The sequence below is a fragment of the Gracilinanus agilis genome, chromosome 4 (genome assembly GCF_016433145.1).
Source record: "Gracilinanus agilis isolate LMUSP501 chromosome 4, AgileGrace, whole genome shotgun sequence".
Taxonomy (NCBI): Eukaryota; Metazoa; Chordata; class Mammalia; order Didelphimorphia; family Didelphidae; genus Gracilinanus; species Gracilinanus agilis.
In genome coordinates this window covers 107,857,022-107,883,788 of record NC_058133.1, presented here as the reverse complement: position 1 = coordinate 107,883,788, position 26,767 = coordinate 107,857,022, and the positions used below count along the sequence as shown (strand labels likewise).

At 41.9% G+C, this 26,767-nt stretch overlaps 1 protein-coding gene across 2 annotated transcripts in view; it reads left to right on the top strand.

The window, feature by feature from the left end:
* The window catches only part of PIK3C2B (phosphatidylinositol-4-phosphate 3-kinase catalytic subunit type 2 beta), a 58,376-nt gene extending 35,177 nt beyond the window's left edge, over positions 1-23,199 (top strand). For both annotated transcript variants that reach the window (XM_044675789.1, XM_044675788.1), the window contains 15 exons: positions 237-417; positions 2,558-2,665; positions 5,241-5,333; positions 6,724-6,853; positions 7,441-7,577; positions 10,906-11,075; positions 12,304-12,460; positions 12,879-12,988; positions 13,933-14,134; positions 14,548-14,672; positions 17,538-17,655; positions 18,424-18,505; positions 19,044-19,150; positions 20,741-20,869; positions 21,103-23,199. In XM_044675789.1, coding sequence (XP_044531724.1) covers positions 237-417; positions 2,558-2,665; positions 5,241-5,333; positions 6,724-6,853; positions 7,441-7,577; positions 10,906-11,075; positions 12,304-12,460; positions 12,879-12,988; positions 13,933-14,134; positions 14,548-14,672; positions 17,538-17,655; positions 18,424-18,505; positions 19,044-19,150; positions 20,741-20,869; positions 21,103-21,291 — 2,038 coding nt within the window. In that variant the 3' untranslated portion in view covers positions 21,292-23,199. The remainder of the gene's footprint in view (positions 1-236; positions 418-2,557; positions 2,666-5,240; positions 5,334-6,723; positions 6,854-7,440; positions 7,578-10,905; positions 11,076-12,303; positions 12,461-12,878; positions 12,989-13,932; positions 14,135-14,547; positions 14,673-17,537; positions 17,656-18,423; positions 18,506-19,043; positions 19,151-20,740; positions 20,870-21,102) is intronic.
* The last annotated feature ends 3,568 nt before the right edge of the window (positions 23,200-26,767 follow it).

Here is a 26,767-nt window from a genome sequence, read left to right as displayed (position 1 = left end):
AGAGTGGAGATAACATCCCTCTCCCTTTAGAATAACATTTTCCCTTTTAGATTATAAGCTCTTTGAGGACAGAAAAAATGTCTTTTTTTATTAATTGTATCCCCAGCACTTAGCACAATGCCTAGCACATAGTAGGTGCTTAATATTTATTGGATTCAATTGGTTAGTAAATGAGGGGCAGATACTTAAGGAAACTGGAGGCAAGTTTCTCATGTGCTCCTATTTTCCCCCTGCAGGTTGCTGAAAGATGGTTTGAAAGACTCCCAGTTCAGCATCCGATACCAGTACCTGCTGGCAGCTCTGCTGTGCTGCTGTGGGAAGGGGCTTCGGGAGGAATTCAATAGGCAATGCTGGCTTGTCAACACCTTGGCTAAGCTGGCCCAGCAGGTCCGAGAAGCAACCCCATCAGCTCGGCAGGTATGTGGGTAAAGACTGCTTCTCTAACCTTTCACCTCTGCTCCACTACAGCCACAATCACCTGGTATCCAGAGCCTGGTGGTGCTTCCATTGATCATGAACTTTTTTAGCCTCTCTAGCCCCACTTTCAAGCTAGGACTTGTAGTGCAAAAGGGTGCATATTAGCCCTACAAAGCCTTACTGCAGAATTTCAGGACAGTTGAAAAAGGTTTAGAATCCTGACTAGTGACAGTTGCTCCTGGAGACTCAAAGAGAGTAGAAGGGTCAACTGAGCTCTATCTTTGGACTGAAAACCCTGGCCTTTATTCTGCAGCTTTTCTCTTAAGATTTGTTAGCTTAGCTATTTCCTTTGGATCTCTCTGACCTTCCCTATTCCAATTATCATTTTCCTTCCCTGAATTTCTGTGGGTTTTTGAAAGGAGGGTGGATCTGGGTGATAGCTTTCAAACTTTGTAGATTTAGTTTCCCTGTAGTCCAGTAGGGCTTCCCTTGATACAAATTATCTCTTGAATCATTGCATCCAACTTTCCTACCCCTTTTAGGCAACAAAACTTCTCTCGGGGCTGAGTTAGGCAGGTCCTTTCTCAGTTTCACATTCCTGTCTCCCTCCCCGACCTGAAGCTTTCCTTAGGCGGCTGTTAGAGTTACCTTGTATACCTCTGTCCTTTACAATCAACCCTGAAACTCAATCCTGTTTGTCACTTAATCAAACCTTTGGCTAATTCATTAGTTGATTGATAAGAGAGGGGGAAGACTACAGACAATACAATGTACAGTCTACATTTCCTAGACTCAAACATCTTATGAAGGACCATCAAGAATCTCAGGGATCATGTGGTCCAGCTTGTTTCAGAAAAGGAATCCATCTTCTCCATCTCTGACTCTGTCAAGTGTGTAAAGGGAACTCCTTCCTCCTAGTGTCATGAACGTTCTTCTCGTCTGAGCAAGCCCTAGGAGCGTGACCTGAACATAGGGTTACAAGTCCGGGTCATACTCCTAGGGCTTTCAAGGATGAGTAGAATGTTCACGACCCTAGAAGGAAGGGCTTCCCTTTACACACAAGTGATTTCTTGGCTTCTACTGAAATCTTCCAGAGATGGAAAATATCTCATTGCACAATTGGACAATTGTCATTATTTCCTTATAGTAAACCAAAAATCTACAAATTCTTCCCACTGCTCCTAGTTCTGCCCTCTGGGAACCAAGAGAATACCCAAGTGACAACCCTCTAATTACTGGAACATCACGATTATATCACTGCCTCCCCCCACCTTCTGTGTTTTTAAATATCTCCTTCAATTATCGCTGCATGTGGGGGCTTTCAGATTTGGAGGATGGGATGAGAAGAGACATGTTTTCTGTTCTTATAGACTTGCTTGGATGGAAATTCCATTTTCTCTAGGGTCTTATTGCCTAGTACTCTGGGCGCACCAATAAGCCATCTCTGGAGAGTTGTGGAAAGTCTTTCTCCTTCTCCATTTTTCACCCCCTTCCTCTTCTTGATTCTTCTCCTCCTCTTCCTCCTTCTTTTTCATCCCTTTTCTATTCCTCCTCTCCATTCATTGGCACAGAGAAGCTTTGAACTCTCAGAAGCTCACCATATTTGTACTTAGATTTAGTGGGGACACCTGATTGGCTTTGGCCATTCTACAGCTTTGAATTCCTGGGCTCGAAGAAGCCATCAGTCCCAATGTTCCCAGCAGCAGGGATTATAGGCATGTACCATCATACCCAGCCCTTCCTTTGTTCTTAAAGTCCCCTTAGAAGAAGAGAACAATAATAACAACTGACACATGAAACACTTTAATGTTCATGAGTACTTTGCATACATTATTTCATTTGAGCCTTACAATCACCACTTGAGATGAGTAACTATGGTTATCTCCATTTTACAGATGAAGAAACTGAAGCTCTAAAGGTTATCATGCCATCTTGTCTATGGTCATCCATATAATGGATATCAGAGTTAGGATTTGAACCCATTTCATCCTGGGTCAGCTCTTTCTCTAGCCTAGTTTCCACAGTCACATTAGAATGTTTAGCATTATCATTCCTAATTATCCTAAAGCATAACTTACCTTGGGAAGATTAATGGATTTTCTCTTGCTGCCCCTTCATTCTCTTTTTCTCTTTCCACTAGGGGATCCTTCGAACAGGCCTGGAGGAAGTGAGGAAGTTTTTTAAGATCAATGGCTCTTGCCGGCTGCCTCTGAGCCCCAGCCTTCTGGTGAAGGGCATTGTGCCACGGGTGAGTGGGGTTACAGGGGAACTAGTGGTTTGGGAGGGGGTGTTCATTTGTTTTCAATTGTGTCTGATTCTTCATGACCCCATTTGGGGTTTTCTTGGCAAAGATATGAGTGGTTTGCTATGCCTTCTCCAGTTCATTTTTACAGTTGAGGAAACTGAGGCAAATAGGGTCACATAGCTATTAAGTATCTGAGGCCAGATTTGAACTCAGGAAGGTGATTCCTCCTGATTCCAGGCCCAGCACTGTATCCACTGTGCCACTTAGTTGCCACTTATTTCAGGGGTGGAACTCCTCATTTACCTAGTTCTTGGAAGAAATGAGAAAAGACTAATAACAGTGGCTTTGCTATACCTCTGCAACCCCATACACGTGCTCTAGTCTCTGCCTGACAGATGTCCTGGGCTAGGGACATAGCTAGCTGAGCATCTCTGAGGACCCAGGAACTCTGGTTGGATGGACCAGAGTCAAAACAAGTAGGCGGGTAGGGATGATGGCTGGCCTTGGGTCTGCTTTAGTTTCCTCCTGGACCATTCAGGAAACTAATGTTGATGCCCTGGGTGCTGTTTGTGTTACAAAGCTATACATATATAAGATAAAGGCCCTGCCCTTAAGTAGCTTACTGCCTGGAAGGCAGATGTCCCGCCCAGTGCTTTTATTATCATTCAGTGCCAGATAAGTAGTGCTGAAGGGCTATTGGAGCTTAGGGAAGGGAAAGAAAGCAAAGGAAGCTTTATCAAAGAGATGACTTTCAAGATAGGTTTTGAAGAATGAGGAAGAATTTCTGGAGAGGGAGAAGACATTCTGGGAGGAGGGATGGGATTAGCAGAGTCCTGGTAGTGGGAAAGAATAAAATGTGTTGGTAGTAGGAGGAATAATTACGGTAATGATAGCAATTATACACTGATGGAGGTGGGCAATGGGCAATGATAGGCAGTGATAGAAGCAGGACCTGCATGTTCTGGAATCTTGTATTTTTCACCAATTAGTGCTAGGTAAGTGTAAACTGCAAAATCTGTAGTTTCCGCATTGAACATAAATTGGAAAATCTATATTAGTAATTACTCACAGTGGTTCTGTACTATTCTGTTCCATACACCAGTTTTGTGCTGTCATATGTATTATTAATCACTTATATTGTTCTTTATGTACTTTAGTTCTAAACTGTCTGACAGTATTAATCGCCTATAGTGGTCATCTACTGTACTATGTCCTCCCTATGTTCCCATCTTTGATGAGGGCATTCCAGGAGGGTAGCAGGACCTCTCCTACACTGACAAATGATGGCAGGTGGGGCATTGGGTAGAAACATGAGACATGCACATTAAGGGCTCTGGCAGTCGAGGGAAATCCCCCAAACCTGCACACCCTTCTTATTCCCCTTTTGGTGTCCTCAAGTTCACTTATGATGGGTCAGACCCCAAAACACATCTCCACCTTCTCTATCCCATCTTCCAGGGTTTCTTGTCTGTAATGCCCCATAAGGCCCAGGGGTGGGCTATTCTGGAATTAGGTGGAGATTTTCCTGGAATGGGAGGTGACAAGCCCCCTAGCCTGTCAATAAATATGCAGACCTTGAACTACCCCTTAGTTTACTCCACCAGCCCTGAGGCTATTCTGTTAGCCCCTAGGCCATTTCACCAGCCTAGGCTATTAAACCATCTTAAAAACTTCTTTAAATAAAATTCTTTCACCCTCCTAGACTGAACCAAGTTTTGAGTTTCCCATTCTCTGGGCAAGACCCTGCTGCAAACCTGGGTGTATTTTCCCATAATGCCACGTTAAGGCTTGCAAAGTGTTTCATACATGTTATTTCATTCTATCCTCAAAATTTTTGTTTTGTTATTGTTACTCCCTCAATCAAAATCTTTCAATGGCATCTCATGTCTTCCTAATAAAGTCCAAATTTCTTAATTTGTAGGTAGGTATTATTATTTTCTCCATTTTAAAGGTGAGGAAACGGAGGCCCTAAGAAGTTGTGATCTTGCCTGTGGCCACATATCTGCTAGATATCAGAATCTTCCTGACTCCAAGTTCATTTACAGCTCTAGCCACTACACTGTGTAGCTGCCTCAGAGCATTTATCTAGTTCAGCAGGTGAAAAAAGGTTAAGTTCAGGGAACTAATCATTAGAGGCTGGAAAAGTAGATAGTATAGGACAGATTGTTGTTGGCTTTGAACGCCAAGCTAAGGAGCTTGGACTTTATTTGGAAGACATGAGATGCCATTAAAAGGTTTGGAGTAAGTGAATGGTAATTATATTTTAGGAAAATTAATCTGGTGGTGGCATGTGGGATTGACTGAAGGCTGGGACATTGGAGGCAGGGAGGTCAGTTAGGAGTCTAAGGCATTAGTGAAGTGAGAGGGCTTCAGCTAGGAAGGTGACAGCTGGAATGGAAAGGAAGGATAAATCTGAGGAAGAGTTTCACAACAGTGATGAGGATTTGAATTGGGGTAGAAGAAGGAGAAGAGAAGGGTTTAAAGAGAGATGTTATTTCCTGTCAGAAATGGGAAGGGAGAGTTATTCTCTCCTCTAAAATAATCCTAACTCTGTTCTCTGTTTCCTTCCCTGTGTCAGGATTGTTCCTATTTCAACTCTAATGCTGTCCCCCTCAAGCTCTCTTTCCAGAATGTGGATCCACTGGGTGAGAACATCCGGGTCATTTTCAAGGTGAGAGCACTATCTTAGGATTGGGTCAGGAAAGAAGAGTCCATTAGGAGCTAAGGGGCCAGGGTTCCTCTTAAAAGCACTCACCTTGGTGAGACACATCATAGACCCCAAAAACCAGCTCCAGAAACCAACCTTCAGCTCCAGGGGTGCTCCAAGGATCCAGACATATACCTGATTGGCTTTGTGAATAGGGATAATGGGAAACTGCCTTTTCTAATTCCACAATTCCCTCTGCTCCTCTAACCAAGGCACACAATTGTCAACCTCAATCCATTTCCTTTTCTTTAATCTCATTTCCCTTGTATCTAGTTCCCTGTATTTAGCAGAACCAGTAGGTGTCATTGGGGGAAGTATACCAGGATGTATGGAGACATTTTCCAAGCACCTTATTTCTGAGAGGAATATGACAAGCAGTTCTTGCCCTCAAGAAACTTACAGACCAATCGGAGAGACAAAATACATATACATATACATATATATGTGAAAATATAACCAATTTTAACCAAGGATATAAGAAGAGTAAATACCCTAAATGTCAAAGATTGGTGATAACAAGTGCGTTGGGGAAGAGGGAGAAGGGAATATGCATTTATTAAGGGCTACTATGTTAAACACTTTAAAAATATCTCATTTGATCATCACAGTTCATTGAGGTGGGTACTATTATTATCTCCATATTATAATTGAGAAAACTGAGGCAGACAGAGATGTATAGACTTGCCCAGTGTCACACAGCTAGAAATCCAATATGAGGCTGGATTTGAATTCAAGTCATCCTGATTCTGAGCCCAGAGATCTACCCATTGGGCCACTTAACTGCCTCCAGTCATAGGATTTCAGAAGGAAAGGCATATACTGTGGACTGAACTGGGTCTTGAAGTGAATTCAAGAATGAATAAGACTAAATAGGATTGAGAAGCAGTGATGGTAGACTGGATTGAGCCAGCTGTGAATCAGGAAGACTTGAGTTCAAATCCTGCCCCAGATACTTATTTGTTCTATTGGCTTTGTGACCATGGATAAGTTACTTATGTTGCAGAGCACAAACTGACTTATATTGGCAGAGAGTGTTTCCTCATTGGGAGTTCCCTATCATAATGAAATCACAGGTCTATTCCACACCCTCCAGAGCAAAAAGGGGGGAAAGAAGGATTTAGAAGATGGAAGGGCTAGAGTGGAGGATATAATACAGAAAAAAAAAAAACAATTTCTAGCTCCGTAAGCTGGTGTCTGATGAATGAGACAAAAGTCAGAAGTGTAAGATGAGAGCTAGGGGGATGGAGCTTTAAGATTGGTGCCACTGGTGGAGGGAGATGCCAGTGTCCATGAGGAAGGTTCCATTGTGCCCTGCTCTGACCACATGGGGCCATCACCCTTCTCCTTTTCACAGTGTGGGGATGATCTGCGTCAGGACATGCTAACCCTGCAGATGATCCGAATCATGAACAAGATCTGGATCCAAGAAGGACTGGACATGCGTATGGTCATTTTCCGCTGTTTCTCCACCGGCCGAGGTAGAGGTCAGTCTGGTGTGCCCAGGGATAGATGAGCCAACAGTAGGAAGTGAGGACCCTTCCCCTCTGAGCACCCCCTGCTCTTCTCCAACAATGAGAATGTCCACAGGGTGGCTAGGTCCCATTTTAAGGCTAGATATCTATTGGGAGAGCCCTCAGAGCAATGCAAAAAGATGGCATATGGCGGGGGCTTGGAGACTGAACTCTCTTTCCAAGATTATCTTTGATTCCAGTTCCCTAACACTGTGTAGCTAGTTTGTCCTCAGTTGCCCTTGAGCCAAGAAAGGATTCTAATTGAAAAATCAATGATGGGGCAGTTGGTAGTTTGGTGGATAGAGAGCCAGGCTTGGAGACAGGAGATCCTGGGTTCAAATCTGATCTCAGACACTTCCTAGCTGGGTGACCCCGGGCAAGTCACTTAACCCCCATTGCCTAGCCCTTACTGCTTTTCTGCCTTGGAACCAATAGAATTGATTCTAAGACAGAAAGTGAGGGTTTAAAAAAAAAGTCAGTGACACAGTAGGTGGGTCTTTCCATACAAATCCTGGAGTCCCAGTTCTATGAATGATCTAGAATGATCCTTTCTCTCACAGGGATGGTGGAGATGATCCCCAACGCTGAAACCTTACGCAAGATCCAAGTGGAACATGGGGTGACAGGCTCCTTCAAGGACCGACCCTTGGCTGACTGGCTGCAGAAGCACAATCCTGGGGAAGATGAGTATGAGAAGGTAGGAGCAAGGGAGAGAAAGTATGGTATAGTGAAAAGAGCACCAGACTTGGATTCAAATCCCACCTCCAGCACTGATTACCTGTATGACTTTTTGCCAAGACAGTTTAACTCTTCAAGGTTTAAGTGTCTTTTGTAAAATGAGCTGGTTTGACTAGATGGCTTCTGAGGTCCCTTTAGCTTCAAAGGTTTACAGTACAATGAACAGGGACAAGGGGTATTCCTGAGAGATCTGTCACCATGTTACTACAAGTTTTAGACACAAAAACAAGCAGAGGGGACAGCTAGGTGATTTGGTGGATTGAGAATCAGGTCCAGGGTTCAAATGTGGCTTCAGACACTTCCAAGCTCTATGATCCTGGGCAAGTCACTTAACCTCTATTGACTAGCCTTTATTCCTTTTTTTTTGCCTTAGAACTAAAACAGAGTATCAATTCTAAGAGGAAAGGTAAGGGTTTAAAAAAAAAAAGAAGCAGCAGCCTAGGTCTATGCTTCCCTTTCCCCAGATCCCCATGTTCATTTAGTTGTCATCCTGTCCATTATGCCTCCACATCTTTCTCAACTGGGCTTTTTGCTGTTCCTGCTGTCACCACCCTAGTCCAGGCCTTTGTGACTCTGACCTTGACTTCTGCAGCAACCCCCTAACTTGTTTCTCTACCTTCAGTGTCTCCCTCTTCTAAATCATCTGATAAACTATTGGCCAATTAACCTTCCTACAACAGAACTCTGACAGCATTACTTGTTTCCTCAAAAACCATCTCCACAGCCTATAAAACAAAGAGATTTATTTGTACATAGTCAATAAATACTTGAATTACAACAGAATAAAACCTGGAAAGTACTGTGGTACAGCAGAAGTAATAATACATTTGGATTCATGTGCCCAGATTCAAATGTCACCCCTGATACTACCTATGTGACTATTTTTTTAACCCTTACATTCCATCTTAGAATCAAATATTAAGCATTAGTTCCAAGGCAGAAGAGTGGCAAGGGCTAGAATTGACTTGCCCAGGGTCACACAACTAGGAAGTATCTGAGGCCACATTTGAACCTAAATCCTCCTAAGTCCTGTGTCACCTGACTGCTTCTCTACCTATGTGACTTTGGTTAAGTCAGTTCACCTCTGTGGGCCTCAGTTTCCTCCTCTCTAAAATGAGAAGTTTTGACTAAATGGCCTTAAAGTTCCTTCCAGCTTTAATTGCATTGCATATCCTGGTGCTTATCCATTGCCTTTTCTCTACAATCTAACTCCAGCGTTTCTTGCCTTATTTCATATTCCCTCCATTCTAAAGGTCAATAAAATTGGACTACTTGACATTCTAAGAATTTTGAATTCATCTGTCCCTGTGCTTTATTCTCTTGGTTTCCTTTATCTGAAATGTTCTCCCACCTTCTAACCTCTCTCCCTGTAGAAACTAAATCTTTGAAGCAAGCCCTTCCCTGTGTAAAGATTAAAAATTAATATCCAAATGCTCCAAGTATTATATTTAATAAATTTATTAATAATAACTTGAAGCAAGAGGAAAGTAAAAAGCTAGAGCAAAGAGCGAGCCAACCCAGTAGCACACACGGGAAAAGAAAGAGCCAGGGTGAGGATACCCACAATTATATACAAACAACTTATGCTCGTAACTTGGGGATGAATGGTGAAAGAGGGATGCTGGGAGATGAAAAAGAATTCTGGGAGATGGAATCCAAGGGTTTAAGATTTTCTAATGATATACTTTTTTTATCCAAACAAATGATTTCCTTCTTTATTCTTGTAATTCCTAAACCACTTTATAGATATTAACTATTTTATTATTTAGCACCTTATCGTTTTGGCACTATTTATTATTTAGCACTTATTTACCTAGCACTTGAAGGTTTGCAAAACACCTTATACGTGTTATCTCATGTGTTCCTCAGAAGGATTATCCCCATTTTTGTTGTTGTTGAGTTATTTCAGTCATGTTTGTGGCAAAGACACTGTAGTGGTTTGCTATTTCCTTTTCTAGCTCAGAGGAAATGGAAGCACACAGAGTTCAGTGACCTGTCCAGGGTCACATAGTTAGTAAGGCCAGATTTGAACTCATGGAGTTAAGTCCTCCTGATTCTAAGCCCAGTTCTATATTCACCACCCCATCTAGATGCCCTCAGATTTAGTACTCTTTCCTGTATTGCCTATTGGAAGAGTTCTCTGATATCATCTGGCTGCATCTACTTTTATTAATGAAGAAATAGAGGCCTAGAAATGGGAACCTGACCGTGCTTAGTCAGAGAACTGGAAGAATAGGTTTTTTCACATTCCTGGTTTATTGTGCCAACTGCTGGTCAAACAAAATGAAACAAAACCAAATAGTTTGGTTTTGCTGAGCCCCACAAGCTCCAGACCTTACACAAGCGAGGGTAGGAGTATGTAGGGTGTATGTGGTTACAATGCTAGTGTTTTATATATATATATAGTTCCATAGGGAAAATAGGGTTGAGGATGGGCAAAGAAGAGTTCAAGGGGGTTAACCAGAACAGATAAGTACTTAAGGGCTTCCTGCTCAAAATATTTCCCCCTTCCATGCTCCAATTAAATTCCATCAGAGATTTGTGCTAAGCCTCTTAAACACCCACTCTATGAGTTCAAACCTTAGCTGAATTATTTTAATCAGCTTAAGACTTAGCTAAATGCCACGTGAGTATTTAATTCTGTTCATTGCAATTCAACAAACATGTCCTGAGCTCCTCCTATGTGCCAGGCATCCTGCTAAGTCACTTAAGGATGTTTTGGCCTCAAAAGGAAGCTCCTTCCTGATCTCCAGTTACTCATATTCCTGAATGGCCATGGATGTTTTTAAGGCTCCAAATGAATGAGATCTTTGATCTGATCCCTTGGAACCTGAATCTGCCCTGGGATCAATGGTGGGTAGAGCATTCATGAACCACCACCTTAGTACTAAGGTTCTACCATGCAAACAAGTATGATACAGAAGTGGATGTAAGAAAGTACACAATCAGTGGGCATCGAGGTGGCTCAGTGGATTGAGAGCCAGGCCTAGAGATGGAAGGTCCTGGGTTAAAATCTGGCCTCAAACACTTCCTAGTTATTTGATCCTGAGTAAATCACTTAATCCCAGGTGCCCAGCCCTTACTGCTCTTCTGCCTTGGAACTTGTACCTTAGTATTGATTCTAATATAGAAAGTAAGGATTTAAAAACAAAAAATGATCAAGCATCAATGGTGTCAAAGACCTAAAGCATAGTGTTGGTTCCTCTCATGTAAATCCACTCAGGCAGGACAAATCTATGAACCCCGTTGGCCCTTTGGTCAGTTCCATGCTCTCCTTCTAACCCTAGGCTGTGGAGAATTTCATCTACTCTTGTGCGGGCTGCTGTGTGGCCACCTACGTCCTGGGCATCTGTGACCGGCACAATGACAACATCATGCTCAAGACCACAGGCCACATGTTCCACATTGATTTTGGGCGCTTCCTGGGTCATGCCCAGATGTTTGGCAACATCAAGCGGTAAGTGGACCTCTGGAGAAAAGTAGGTATTTTTGTGTGAGAAGGGCATGAAGATCAGGTGAAATGTTTTCAGGGCTGGGAAACAGATGACTGGACCCTCCAATTTGTTAGACTAGGGAAGACACGGGATTAATTTAATAACGCTCCTTGTGACACACAAAGTTAATGAAGGAAATTTTAGCACACTTTGAGACTTGATCGTAAATTGCAGCTAAGAGGACTGAGAATGACTACTGGAAACTGGTTGTCTAGATCAGTGATTCCCAAAGTGGGCGCCATCGCCCCCTGGTGGGTGCTGCAGCGATCCAGGGGGTGGTGATGGCCACAGGTGCATTTGGGGGCAGTGAATAACTGTAACTGTAAAGGGGTGGTGATAGTATGTGACAGGGGTGCTAAGTAATATTATTTGGAAAGGGGACAGTAGGCCAAAAAAACTCTAGATGGTTGGATGCTGGAACAGGTGACCAAGGGAGGTTATAGGCTCTTCTTTCCTGGAGTTCTCTTGGGAATTTGAGACTTAAAAACAGCTAGGTGGCTCAGTGGGAGGACCTGGATTCAAATATGACACTTTGATTTTTTAAAATTTAGAATATTTTTCCATGGTTATATGATTCATGATCCCCTCCTCCCCAAGTTGATAAGCAATTCCACTAGATTATACATTTTTCATTGTTCAAAACGTATTTCTATGTTATCCTGGATTCAAATCTGGCCTTAAACACTTATTGGCAGTGTGAAGCTGGTTAAGTTACTTAATCCCAACTGCCTTGACCTAGACACTCTTCTGTCTTGGAAGCAATACTTGTATCAATTCTAAGACAGAATATAAGGGTTAAAAAAAAAATCTCCCATGCCAATCCTTAATGAGACCTGGTCTGTGACTGACCACTCTATTCCAGCCTGGGCATGACCTAAGTCTTAAAATGAAGAAGAGGAATTGAGATCTAAATACATTCATTCTTTTGGTGTGGCAAATAACTCTCTGGGACCATAAATTTCAGATAAGGTACCAACCTGCATGAGGAGGGGAAGTTACTACCTAGAGGTTCCCTATACTGATAACATCACAGGACAAAAAAAAAAAATTTAGAGATTTTCCATTTGCCTAGTTGAAATAAATTCAGTTCTGTCTACAGGCAGGTTGATATGAGTTAATTTACAGATTCAGAGGATAGAATTTGTCTAACGTTTTAGCTTTGCTTCTCTTTGCATGTTTCTCTTGGCTCAGAGACCGTGCCCCCTTTGTCTTTACCTCGGATATGGCATATGTCATCAATGGGGGTGACAAACCGTCCAGCCGCTTCCATGACTTTGTGGACCTTTGCTGTCAAGCCTACAACCTCATTCGAAAGCATACCCATCTCTTCCTCAACCTTCTGGGCCTGGTAAGAGGACTCATCCTCCTCTAATCCCCTTTTCCCTACAGCTTGACATTCATTACCCTTTAACTTCTTTCCCTCCCTGACTTTCAGTGGGGTGTCTGATCTAATTAAAAATGTGCCTTCAGTTGCTTTATAAATATCAGTTATTGTTATTATTCCTCAGTAGAATATAAGCAACTTAAAGACGGGGACTCTTGCTTTTTATCTTTGTGTCCCCAGCCTAGGACATACTTTCTGTATTGAATCCTCAGTTCTCTGGACACCTTATCTTAGCTCAGCCTCTTGGGCCCTCAGTTTGGTTGGGAAACAGATGATTCCCCCTGCCATGATTCCTCCAGGATGGTCAAGGGGTCTACATGGAAAAGGTTGCCTTGGAAGTCACACAAGTTATACGTACAACTTCTCTTTTCCTCTTCCCCAGATGCTGTCTTGTGGGATCCCTGAACTTTCAGATCTTGAGGACCTCAAGTATGTGTATGATGCCTTGAGGCCCCAGGACACAGAGGCCAATGCTACCACCTACTTCACTAGGTAACGTCCTGAGTACTGCAGGGAGTCAGCTGTGCTCGCTTTGACATATTTCTGGACTTGACGGAGCAGGGCCAGAAGCTGGGAACTAAAGACCACACAGTCCAATTACTGGTGTAGAGAAAGATTCAGGCTGTAATTCTAGGCACAATTCTGTCCTTGAATTGTTATGTGATTAATGATGGACAAGTTAGTACATTTCTAGGTCTCAATTTTCCCATCTGAATTTGTTGGAAGGTATCGTATTTTATATACACATATATATAAAAATATATATGAAAATAATAGACCATCAGTAGGACATGTTTTGAATTTTTTTTTTTTTGTACTGAAATCAGTAGAGATGGTTTTCCTTTCTTAGTCTCAGTTCATAAAATGGGAGAGGGGAAGGAGTGGTGAACCAGATAATTTCTAAGGTCCCTTCTGGTGCTGCCTGTGACTCCATAATTTACACTTGATCCATGTTCTTCCACAAGAATTTATCAAGGGTTTACCATGTGCAGAATGTGCTTCTAGGGGGAGGTGAAGACACCATCCTCGTTAAATTTATGTTACAGTTACTCACTAATAACTATAACACAAAATAACATGAAAATCATTGTGGTATGGTAGAGAAAGCTAGGCTGAATTCAAGTCCTGCCTAGCACATACTGACTCCATGACCCTAGGTTGATCGCTTAATCTCTCAGTGACTCAAGCATCTCTTTAAGTTGCAGTGAAGTTGGTGGTCTGTGCTAGTAGAAGGAATTTCCTCACCCAAAGGAGTTCCTCATCCAAATGAGATCATAGACCTGGACCAAAACTAAGACCAGAAACTAAAATTATTTGCAAATACATGAGAATTGCCAACGAAGGGCTATGCCATGAGGAAAGGCATCCTATGCAGAGGAGACATGGAGGGCTTCAGCAAGGTCATCTCCTCTCATTTTCTTGCCTTTCTCCTACAGGTTAATAGAGTCCAGCCTGGGCAGTGTAGCCACAAAGCTCAATTTCTTCATCCACAACTTGGCACAGATGAAGTTCACAGGCTCTGATGACCGGCTGACACTCTCTTTTGCCCCCCGTACTTACACCCTCAAAAGCTCTGGCCGCATCAGTGATGTCCACCTCTGTCGCCATGAGAAGGTTTTCCATCCTCATAAGGGATATGTGAGTGTCCTCCTGCCTCATTCCCCGTGGACCCTGGCTTTGGGGGACAAGTCCTCTCCCTAGCCTCAGAGGGACCTTAATGGGATATGTATTAGAGGAGTCAGCACCCTTTCCTTTTCTATGCATGCATGCATGCATTTATCTTACATGGCCAAGAAAACATCACTTCATATTTGCCATTTGGCGACTTAATATTTTCTTTCCATTTGAATTTCCATTGAATGGATTTCTTTTCATTTCTTTCCATTTATACTGGGTCTCGCTTTAAGGAGTATCTCTAAAACTTTCTTGGAGGGTGAGGTTCCCTTCTCATCCTTCCACTCCTGTTCCTAGCCCTGTTCCCCCAAACAGACAGAAATCCCTTGGATGCACTGGGTGGGGAGGACCCAACCTAAGCCTCTGGGGCTTTGCAGATATATGTGGTGAAGGTAATGCGGGAGAACGCCCATGAAGCCGTCTACATCCAGAGGACGTTTGAGGAGTTCCAGGAGCTACACAACAAGCTACGCCTTCTCTTCCCTTCCTTCCATCTGCCCAGGTATCCAGTCACTGCCCTTTGCTAATGCACCTTGTGTCTGTGGATGCTGATGGTGGGGGGAATGAGGCCCCCTCCTTGGAAGAGAAGTGTTAGATTTTTTTTTTTTAAGCCCTTATTTTCTGTCTTAAAATCAATACTAGGTATTGCTTCCAAGGCACAAGAGCAGTAAGAGCTAGGCAATTGTTTTCATACAGAAAGAGATGGCAGTGCAGTGTATAGAGTGACGGTTCCTGGAGTCAGGAAGACCTGAGATACTTATTAGCTGTGTGACTGGGGCAAGTCACTTAACCTCTACCTGCCTCAGTTTCTTCATCTGTGAAATGGAGAATGATAAATAGCAACTGCCTCTCAGGATGGTTGTGAGGAAAGAAAGGAAAAAAAAAGAGAGAGAGAGACCTTAGTGCTGCCTGGCATATGGTAGGCACAATATAAATGCTTATTCCTACCCTTTTTCATATTTCTCCTTTAAGGACAAGCTCTGGTGTTTTGATTTTGCCCCTGTGCAATTAAAAACATTTTTTTCTCTTAAAAAATTAATTTTAGGGGGCAGCTGGGTAGCTCAGTGGATTGAGAGCCAGGCCTAGAGATGGGAGGTCCAAGGTTCAAATCTGGCCTCAGACACTTCCCAGCTGTGTGACCCTGGGCAAGTCACTTGACCCCCACTGCCTAGCCCTTACCACTCTTCTGCCTTGAAGCCAATAAGCAATATTAACTCCAAGATGGAAGGTAAGGGTTTAAAAAAAAAAAGTAATTTAAATTTATTCTGAACCCAGTCATCAAATGAACTGGGCTCTTGTATATATAGCCTAGAACAGAAAATGAGGGTTGTGCATGAAACTAAAGGTCTCTATTGCACCAGAGCCTGCTTTTTTTTTTTTTTTTTTTTAAGTGTGAAGAATAAGATCGACTTGTAGCTTTCAAAGCTGTCCGGCCAACCAGTGCTTTATTTTGACTATCCTCTTCTTTTCTCATCATTAAAAACAAACAAATAGGGGCAGCTGGGTAGCTCAGTGGATTGAGAGTCAGGCCTAGAGACGGGAAGTCCTAGGTTCAAATCTGGCCTCAGACACTTCCCAGCTTATGTGACCCTGGGCAAGTCACTTGACCCTCATTGCCCACCAGTGGTAAGCACTCTTCCACCTAGGAGACAATACACAGAAGTTAAGAGTTAAAAAAAAACCAAAAAACCAAAAAACAAAAAAACAAAAGATGCCTTAGTTGGTCATTTTAATTTCCCAGCCTTCTGTTCCAATCATTTATTTTATAGTTGTGCTTTTTAAATTTACATTCATATGGTCATTGGTTATATTGTTTTCCTGGATCTTCTTGTATTATCTTGCACCAGTTTGTATGTCTTCCATTACAGTAATTGTTTTTTTTTTTTTTTTACTATACTATGAGATTCCATTGTTATCATGAACCAAAATCTGTTTAGTATTTCCCCATCAAGGGACAATTGTTTCAATGTTTTTTACTTCTACCAAAAGTACCACCATAGATAGATAGTCCCAAAAGTCAGTACAATTTTAAGTTATAAAAGCTTAAGTGATGAAAGTTGTTTTAAGTTGTTAAAGCTTAAGTTATTTAGGTTACTTAATATGTTAAATCTTAAATTATTAAGGTTACTTAAATGATTAAGGCTTAAGTGTCTAAAGTTACTTAATTTTAAGTGATTAAAGCTTAAATTATTAAAGTTACCTAACTTAAATTGTTAAAGTTAAAAAAAAAGTTTAAAAAAGTTAGTTATTAAAGTTTCCTAACAAGTTGTTAAGGTTAACCTAATTTAAGTATAGCTTAAATTATTAAATTTGTCTAATTTAAGTTACTGAATTTCAAGTTATTAAAAGTTACTAATTTAAATTATTAAAGTTTAAAACTTCAGTGAGAATTTTGAGACACTTTTATATTAAAAAAAAAATTTTTTTTTAAACCCTTACCTTCTGTCTTGGAGTCAATACTGTGTATTGGCTCCAAGGCAGAAGAGACACTTATATTTTAGAACTACTGGTTTTTTTTTTTTTGTTTGTTTGTTTGTTTTTTGGTAAGGCATATTTTTGCCATTTTGCAGATGCTCCCCCTGCAGGTCAATCAGCTATGACTTTCCGCAAACCCCTAAAATTGCACCAATCCAGCATTTAACTCAGTCATAAAAATAAACCCTGTCTCACCTAAAGCAAATCAGGATGGGTCTAATGGAAATGATAAATGAACCTAAGTGAAATTAAATCTCTTTTTTCATTTGTAAACTATGGCTATATCTAAAGTCCTACTTTTTTATGTTCTAGAATTATCATCTTTTTATACTTATTTCTTTATAAAATTTTTTTTTTCAGTAAAAAAAAGTTTTTTTCTTTCTCCCACCTGTCCTCCCCCATTAGGGAAAAAAAATGAAAAGAAAAATCCTTGTAACAAATCTGTATAATCATCAAGCCAAAAAAAAACAAAAATCCCACATTGGCCATGTCCAAAATAATAGATGTCTCATTCTAGAGCCTAAGCTCATCACCTCTCTGCTGCAGGAGATGGGTAGTACGCCTTCTTTGTGCTTATTTTTCCAAAAACAATTCGGTCTGTTGATGAGTCTTTTCACTTTTTTGTTAGATCAGTTGTTGAGGTATCAAGGAACTAGAATGGGATGTGCTTGCATCCTCTGAGTCTGGAGAAATGGGGTCCTTTATGGGAGGGGGCACATGTAGGCTTAGGTTGCTTCTAGCTGTCCAATTCTGTGAAAAAGGAAACGTTCTCAGGGTAAAGGGAGGCCTTGGAGAAGTATGGCTCCAATCAAAGGAAATGCTGCCAGTTTTTTAAATTTGAAGAATAACTCTTTCCTTTGTTTGTCATCCCTTCCTTCTATTGCCACCCCAGCTTTCCCAGCAGATTTGTGATTGGCCGCTCCAGAGGCGAGGCTGTGGCTGAACGGAGGAAGGAGCTACTGAACAGCTATATCTGGCACCTGATCCACTTCTCGCCAGAGGTGGCAGAGGTTGGCCTTCCCATTTGTAGGATCGGGCTGGGTCGTGGGTGATTGGAGAGGTATGGTTGGGGCAGAGATCTAAAGAGGGACCTGGTCATACTTCTGTCAAGGCACCCTGAAAGTCTCTTTGATCTTTGGACTTTTCCTTTTAATCATTAGTGGCCTGCAATAAACAAACAAAAAAAATTTACACTCTGTGTAAAGCCCTGGCCCTGGCTCTGCTTTGTAGAGGGATAAAGAGGAAGGAGAAGATAAATATTAAATGCCTTCTTTCTGGGAAACTCCCAGCTTAACAGGGGCCAAAGATTTCAATGCACATGATAGAAACAGAAGCCCAATTAGTTTTGGGAATAAACATGTGTTCTTAGGGATCCTAGAAGAATTAGGGTGATCAGAGCCAGAGTAAGTCATGGAAAGTTTCCTGGAAGAGAGAGGAGTTTGGGACTGGTTGTTAAGGAAGGAGAGAGCAAGAGTTAGCGATGTAAAGGGCAGACGACCTTCCATAGGGATGTGTTGGGTTGTAGGGAGAGGGCAGAATAACTTAAAGTCTGAGGCTGCAGAGACAAGGGTGGGTGAGCAGGTTTGTCCGGTTGGGGCAGAAAACTGAACGTCATAAACCAGAGTCAGATTAGGTAGCAGTTGATGGGAGGAGACTGGACTTCAGGACTTCAAGATTTCAGGAGAGGAATTAAAGAGCCATAAAAGGGCTGGGAAGAGGAAGAGCTAGGGCTAACCCGCCTTGAACTTGAATGATTCTGGGTTCTTCTTTCCTACCAGTGTGACTTGGTGTACACCTTCTTCCACCCCCTGCCCAGGGATGACAAGGCTGCTGGCATTAGCCCAGCTCCCAAATCCTCAGGTACAGTGTCTGCTCCATCCCTCTGCTGCCCCTTCTCCAGAGTCTTCCCTTCTGGCCTTTCAGGGTCCTTTCTGTCCCTACTTCATTTGCAGCCCCCATGCTCAGTCTCCTGCCCACTAGAGCCTTGCCCACTATACCTTATCCTACTGCTGCAGAATGCTTTAGGGCAGATTCTTCCCAAGGATGACTGTTTGGGGCAGTGATAGCTCATATCCATTTCCTTATCCATCCTATTTCTAGGACCCCCTCATGCCAGAGGGGGCAACCGAGCTCGGCCCAGAAAGGCAGGCAGTAGTGTGGGTTCTTGTTCTTCCAGCCTGCTGCCCTTCCCATTCTACCATACTACCTTCCATGATAGCACAGAGACTTTGCTCAGCTGGGAAGGAGATTCCTCATGTAATCGGGGCCAACATTCTCATTCCCTGATATCAGACCATGAGAAATGGTGGTGAAGGTGGGGCAGGAGGCAGAATGAATCATAATGCAGGGAAGTGATTAGAACTCATACTATCTTTTCTTTTCCTTTTGGTTTTTGTAGATGGCACATGGGCCCGGCCAGTGGGGAAGGTAGGGGGAGAGGTGAAGTTATCCATCTCCTATAAAAACAATAAATTGTTCATCATGGTGATGCATATCCGGGGCCTGGTAAGTGCTAATCTGGGCCAATGATCTTTATTTTTTCTGGTGTTTACGCTGATTTGCTTCACCCTTTCCTCGATTCTTTCTTCTTCTTGTTATATGAATGACCTCTATATCAAGTCCAGTATTGACCAAGTACCCATAGTTCTAGGCATGTGGGGAACACAGAAAAGTATAAACCATGCCATGTCCAGATTTTATGATAGGAAACCAGAGAAGGAAGCCAACACTTGCATTAGGTCTTTCATTTATTTATTTTTTTTTAATGGACCCTTATCGTTTGTCTTGGAATCACTATTGTAAATTGGTTCCATGGCAGAAGAGTGGTAAGGCCTGGGCAATGGGGGTTAAGTGACTTGCCCAGGGTCACCCAGCTAGGAAGGGTCTGAGTCTAGGACCTCCTACTTTTTGGCCTGGCTCTCTATCCACCAAGCCACCTAGTTACCTCTCCTCTGTCATCTTTAGCTACACATTTTTCCTCACCATAAATATCTAATCAATTGCCAAATCTTGTCAGTTTTGCTTCTACATCTCTCAAATCTTTACTTTTGTCTCCATCCACACAGTCCCTCCCGTGGGTCTTACCATTCATCACCTGTCACCTAGACTCTTAAAATAACCTCTTAATTTGTTTCCAGTCTTTCTCCTTTCCAACTTACCTGCCAAAGGGATTTTCTCATAATGTGGATCTTATTATGTCATTCCTCTACTCAATAAATTCCATTGGATCTGTATTGACTCAGGAATCAAATATTTCATCTTTCTCTCATCCCTTTGAAATATCTCTTTGTGTAATTTTAAATCAGAGCAGGTAGGTGGTGCAGTGGGCTTGGAATCAGGAAGACTTTTCTTCCTGAGTTTAAATCTGGCCTCACACATTTACTGGCACTGTGACCCTGGGCAAGTCACTTATCTCTCTTTGTTTCAGTTTTCTCATCTGTAAAATAAGCTGGAGAAGGAAATGGCAAACTACTCCAATATTTTTGCCAAGTAAAAGCCAAATTGGGGTTATAAAAAATCAGACACAACTGAAATGATTAAACAACAACAAATTATAAATTATAAGATAAAATTATTCATGTAGTAGTGGAGACATAATTTATAAATAAGTACACATATACTGGGGTCAAATGCTCAAAAATTTTACTCAGAGGGATATGAAACCAAATGTTTGAAGACCACTGATCTAGTCTATGGTCTTCATGAGTTGTTACAACCAAAAAATTAATCACCTGTTGGCCAGCCTTCTGGTGAGAGGCTTCTACAAGCTTCACTACACTGGTCCTTGCACGGTAGATGCATTATCTGTCATGAGGTCTGAATTCATAACACTTCACTTTGGTAGGACCCACCAAAGCCTGATTTTGGGAATCCAGGACCACAGGGAGGCATCAAAATAGAACTGTAGTAAGGGAAAGATTTATAGAAAGATATATTCCAGATGATGAGGACCATAAAAACATAAATAGAAACACAGGTATGGAAATAAGCATGTTGCCAGCAGACTTGTCTGGGCAGAGGAGATGGTTGGTATATGGGAGATAAGATTTTATAAGTGAGAAGAGCTGTCTATCACACTTTGCATCTTATCTACAGCAACTGCTCCAGGATGGAAATGACCCTGACCCTTATGTGAAGATTTATCTTCTCCCTGACCCCCAGAAAACTACCAAGAGGAAAACTAAAGTGGCCCGGAAAACCTGCAACCCGACCTACAATGAGATGGTATGTAGAGGATCTAGTAGAATCAGAGTTGTCAAAGCAGAGGATAGGCTGTCCCTAAGTTGTTTGAAGGAGGCTCCTTTGGATTTTGAAGATGAGCTGGAAGAAATAACTTATCTGTTTACTTGTGTACTGTAGGCAAAAAGCTTCTCTTGCCCTGTCTCCCTAGGTATCCTCTGAACTCTCAAAGTTCTCTTTTTTACTGCTTTTTTTTTTTTGCTTTCCTGCCTTTGTAGCTGGTGTATGATGGGATCCCTAAAGGAGACCTACAACAGCGGGACTTGCAGTTGAGCGTCCTGAGTGAGCAAGGATTCTGGGAAAACATCCTCCTTGGGGAGGTTCACATCCGTCTTCGGGAACTGGACCTGACCCAGGAGAAGATGGGCTGGTTTGAACTAGGATCCAGAAGCCATGGCATTGTGTGAGCCCAGCAGAGCCATGGCCCAGGGCCATCAGGATGATGGTGGAACCCAAGTCACTTTCTTTTCTTGAAAATGGGCGAAGTCGAGGCCCTAGGGGCATCTTATCTCCTATCCAGGTGGATCTAGCCTCTAATGATGGGAGGGAGAGAGAGCAATCTTTCCCCATCCCTCCATCCTCAGATTGAACTCGAGTTGTGATGGACAATTCCATCATGGCTTCAAGGGTGCAACAGAGTTTTAAGTTTACCTTGTGTCAAGGGAACAATGACTGGTTAGGGGTGGGGTGGGGAACAGGGTGGGGGATATTGTTTGGGAAACTTTTTTTAAGAGGGGAGGTGGATATCTTTTTATTTTTAAAAAATGAAATAGTAATTTTGTCCTAACTGGACAGGGAAGCATGAGGAGAATTGGCATATGCCTCAGAGAGCTGGGGTGGGGGTGGGAAGAATGTTTGGTATTCTTTTGTATCATTGATAAGGTTCTTATTGGACTTTTCCCTAGGGCTTTTTTTTTTTGTCCATAGGAATTTTTTTTTTTTTTGTGGGGGACAGGGAGGAAGTCTATTAGGTCCCCTCTGGGGGCAGGCTAGAGAAGAGAGGGAGAGGTAGGGGAGCATGTGTTAGGACAGATGCCTGCTCCTCTGTGCCTGTTAGAGATTTTGCTTCCAAAGGAGAGCTGTATAATTTGTACGTGTGTAAGGAAGGGCCTTCCATTTCTGGGGTCCTGCCAGGGGTGACCTGTGCTCAGGGGACCATGCTCTTCTGGGGGAGTGATTCACCTCACTCCCTCAATTCAGTAGGATCTGATCTGATCACCCTTGTCTTCCACCCTTTCCCCTTACCACCCACTGGGTCCTCTTTAGGAGGCTACCAAGGATTTGCTTTCACCTACCCCTTTGTAGTTCTGGTGGGAGAAAATGCTGTACTGGATCTTGAAACCAATCAGCCTTTACCTGAAAGGTCTGGACCTTAAGCCAGATGGATCCTGGGGCAGAGAGGTAATAAGCTTGTCTGCCTTCCAGGTAATTTCTGAGAAGCATTCCCCATCATTTTTCATTTCTTTCCCATGAACTAATTTTCTTTCTTATTTGGTTGTTACTCCTTTTATATAATGGTTTCTTTCTCTTTACAATCCTACCCATCTGTCCCCTCTGGAGCTCTAAAGATGTCTTTAACTGGAATGAAATGAGACAGAGCTGTTAGAAGGGCTCAAATTGCTGCTTATGTCTTCTACTGCTTTTCTTGGTTTAGCTGAGAAGGAATTGGAGTGGAAGGTGTGATCATTCCCCTATAATCCAGTTTGGGAGTTGAAAGGGGGAAAAAGTTTTCATGTAGTCCTTAGCCTTCCACCTCTGGCTACCTCTGGGGCTTTATTTTTCAGGCTCTTCTATGGAAAAGAAGAGACTTTGAACTTTATCTTAAAAACTAAACTAGGATAGTTAAATCAAACTGCTTCTTCCTTTAGCTTCATGATGGAAAGTGAAAAGAAAACGATGCCAGAAGCCATTCCTCTAGTTGTCTTGGTTTTCCTAACCAGGACCTTCATTGTTCCATCTTCTAGGATCAGAAACTCCCTGATCCATAATATCTTATGTATGTACTCTCCCAAGGATTGGAGAGAATGGCTCTAGTTGGATACAACATTAGCCCCAAAGTCTCTATTTTTATTTTATATTAAAAAGAGCAGAGAAGGAAGCTGGGCTCTTGTTGTTAAACTTTTGCACATGGCGCCTTCACAGATGAATGGACCAGGATTGTCTTAAGGCCATCGATTGATGCTTATTTTATTTTGTATCCCCACCAGCCTCGGTAAAAAGAGGCTTCCGTACTGTACCCACTTCCCCATGGCCCCATGTGTTTCTCACTTTCTTTGGAACTGTATTTTTTAATAAATGACATTCAAGGAACAGAATTGCTAGTTTTCAAGGCTGAGATGCTGGGAGTTTGGGGTTCAAAACATCTGGTGTAGACCAAACATCTTATCTCATTAGAGTTTCAAGAGGATCCACTCCAGCTTGGGGTTAGCCTGCTGAAAAACTGCCTTTGGCTAATAGTACTTAAGTTATGCATATGAAAATTGTCCCATTAGTTCAGAACCATGGGTTATTCAGCTCAGGATTCCTTCAAATACACTGGTACCAGGGGATGTGTGGGAAGATGCACTTATCCTATATGAAGGCAATTGGAAAATGCAAGTGTGTTTTGAGAGGCAATCCTGGTTTCCATTATAGATCCAACCCATTATACATTAAAAAAAAAAAAAAAAAGCAAAACCCTTACCATCTGTCTTAGAATTGATATTAAGTATTGGTTCTAGGGCAGAAGACTGGTAAGGGTCAGGCAACTAGGGTTAAATGGCTTGTCTAGGGTCATGCAGGCCTAGGAAGTGTCTGAGGTCAAATTGAATCCAGGTCCTCCTATCTCCAGGCCTAGCTCTCTATTCACTGAGCCACCTGTCATACAACCCCTTATACATTTTGAGAAATGATTGGTATCCTGAAATTTGAAATGCTGAGAGATTGCCTTTTTGAACTACAGATCCTAGGGTACCATAAGTTTTTCAGGCTCCTATTGTAAGGGTTAAATTTAATGGTTGGATAATTTATGAAATTATATGGTCACCAATATTATATTTTGAGTCAAATTTATTCGCAAATAGAGAGGAAATAATAGAGAAATGTGAGGGGGATAGCAACCTAAAAGCTCTCAGCCAGGCAGGCTGGTGGTGAGTAACCATGTGGCCTCCTCCAAGCTGAACTCCAAGCCCACAATCCAAGCCACAGTCTCTCCAGCAAGCTCCCTCGAAGACTCTCCCCATTAGAAGGCTATCTCCAGAAGACAATCTCTTCAGACAATCTTCTTGTAGACCATCTTCCCAGACTGAGTTCAGGGCTTGCTTTTATGATGACTCTCCCTGTTTCTGCTCCTCTTCACAAGGGCCTATCACAGTTCCAAATAGTCTAGCACTAATTGGGAAAAAATCTTTATAACAAAAAACTCGGAGATAGGTCTAATTACTCAAATTTATAAGGAGCAAAATCAATTGTACAAAAAATCAAGCCATTCCCCAATTGATAAATGGGCAAGGGCCATGAATAGGCAATTTTCAGATAAAGAAATCAAAATTATCAACAAACACATGAAAAAAGTGTTCTAAATCTCTTATAGAGAAATGCAAATCAAAACAACTCTGAGGTACCACCTCACACCAAGCAGATTAGCTAAAATGACAGCAAAGGAAAGTGGTGAATATTGGAGGGGATGTGGCAAAATTGGGACATTAATGCTTTGCTGGTGGAGTTGTGAATTGATCCAACCATTCTGGATGGCAATTTGGAACTATACCCAAAGGGTTTTAAAAGACTCTGCCTTTTGATCCATCCATAGCACTGCTTGTTTTATACCCCAAAGAGATAATAAGGAAAAAGACTTGTATAAAAATATTTATAGCCGCGCTCTTTGTGGTGGCAAAAATTGGAAAATGAGGGGATGCCCTTCAATTGGGGAATGGCTGAACAAATTGTGGTATCTGATGGTGATGGAATACTAACTATTATGCTCAAAGGAATAATGAACTGGAGGAATTCCATGTGAACTGGAAAGACCTCCAGGAATTGATGCAGGGTGAAAGGAGCAGAACCAGGAGAAATTGTACACAGAAGCTGATACACTGTGGTAAAACCAAATGTAATGGACTTCTGTACTAGCAGCAGTGCAAGGATCCAGAGCAAGGCTGAGGGACTTATGAGAAAGAAAACTAGCCACACTCAGAGGAAGAACTGTGGGAGTAGAAGCACAGAAGAAAAACAACTGTTTGATCACATGCCCTGATGGGAATATTATTGGGGATGTGTAGACACTAAATGATAACTCTAGTCCAACTATCAATAATATGGAATTAGGTCTTAATCAATGATACATGTAAAACCCAGTGGAATTGTGCATCGGCTATAGGGGTTAGGGGGATTTGGGGGAGAAGGAAAGAACATGAAATGTGTAACTATGGGAAAATATTCAAAATAAAAATAAAAAAACAAAAAAAAATTAAATTAAAAGTTAGAATAAAAAAAACAATACACAAATAGTCTAGCACTGTCCAGGGGCCAGTGTTTATGGGAACCAGTTCACACCTTTTGGAGGGGTGAATACTCATTGAAAGGGTTTCTGAGGGAACAGTTTCTGAGGGAGTGAACTCTTAAAAGAATTCACAAGTTTCTGACTGTTTTGAGTTAGAAAAAAGGGTGGAGCTCTCCAAGTATCTTGCTGGCTTCTTACCTACCACTAACTATTCCCCACCCTGGATTTGGCCCTCGGGGAATAGTTTGCCCATGGGGCACTAGGTGAATTTTGAGCTCCTCCACCTAGTTCAAGATTGGGTTGATTCAATCAAAAGGTGGACAAAGGAGAGATAATCTTGTCTTCACAATCTAGTGAGGTACTTAAATTAGTGTTAACTGAGGATAGACAATAGAGTAAAGAATTCTGTTTCGCCACTATTAAACAGAAATTTAAATCCTTGTTGAATCTTTTACTACCTGCTGTGTAATCTGTTTTGTAGGTCACCACGGCCAAAGAATTCCCCTGGTAAGGCCAACCTTCTAGTAATAAGACTCATGTTATTGGCTTGATTGGTTCCCATAAAACAGCTGTTGGTCTTTGGTTTTACTGAAGCATTAAATAAAAGGTAATATGGAATATTGGGCCAGTCTCTATATTGACATCCTTGTCTTTGCAAGGAAGTTTAGTAACACCCCAGTCTTTCAGAAGGAGCTTACAAGGCCATCTACTCCAATTTGGACCTGATCACCTCTACCACATCCCAGCCAAGAGATCTTCCATCCTTTGCTTGAAGATCTTCAGTGATAATGGACTCACCAGCTTCCAAGGCACCTCACTAACAACTCTAATTGTTAGGACATCTTTCCTTATATGAAAGCCTAAACTTTAACCCTTGTCAGTTCCCATTCATTTTTCCTAGTTATGCCCTCTCTTTCATGAAAGGTCTTTAAATGTTTAAAGACAGGGATCCTTAAGATGTCTCTTCTTCCTCATTTCCTTCAATAGATTCAAATATGGCATGGTCTTTGTCCTACACTTCCTTTGCTAGAAGAAAAAGAGAACACTGTCAGGTCCAATTGGGAATAAACACTTGATAGGATTTAGAGTTGAAGAGATCCTACTGTTTAACTCCAAAGAGGGAACAATGCCTGGAGTAAGTGTTTTGTCAAGGGTCATTTAGCTAGTAAGTGGCAGAACTAAAATTCAATCCTAGGTCTAAAGATTTCAAATCTGAACACAATTCAGTCAAGCAATCATTTATTAAGCACTTGCTATGATGGGGTTCAGTGACCAAAATTTAGTAGAGTTTGCTCTTAAGGAATTTAATGTTCTGGAGGGAGCTATCACTCTAAGTAAATACCAAGTATAATCAAAGTTAATAGAAAGTAATTGTGGAGAAGCCAGGTAGCACAGTGGATAGA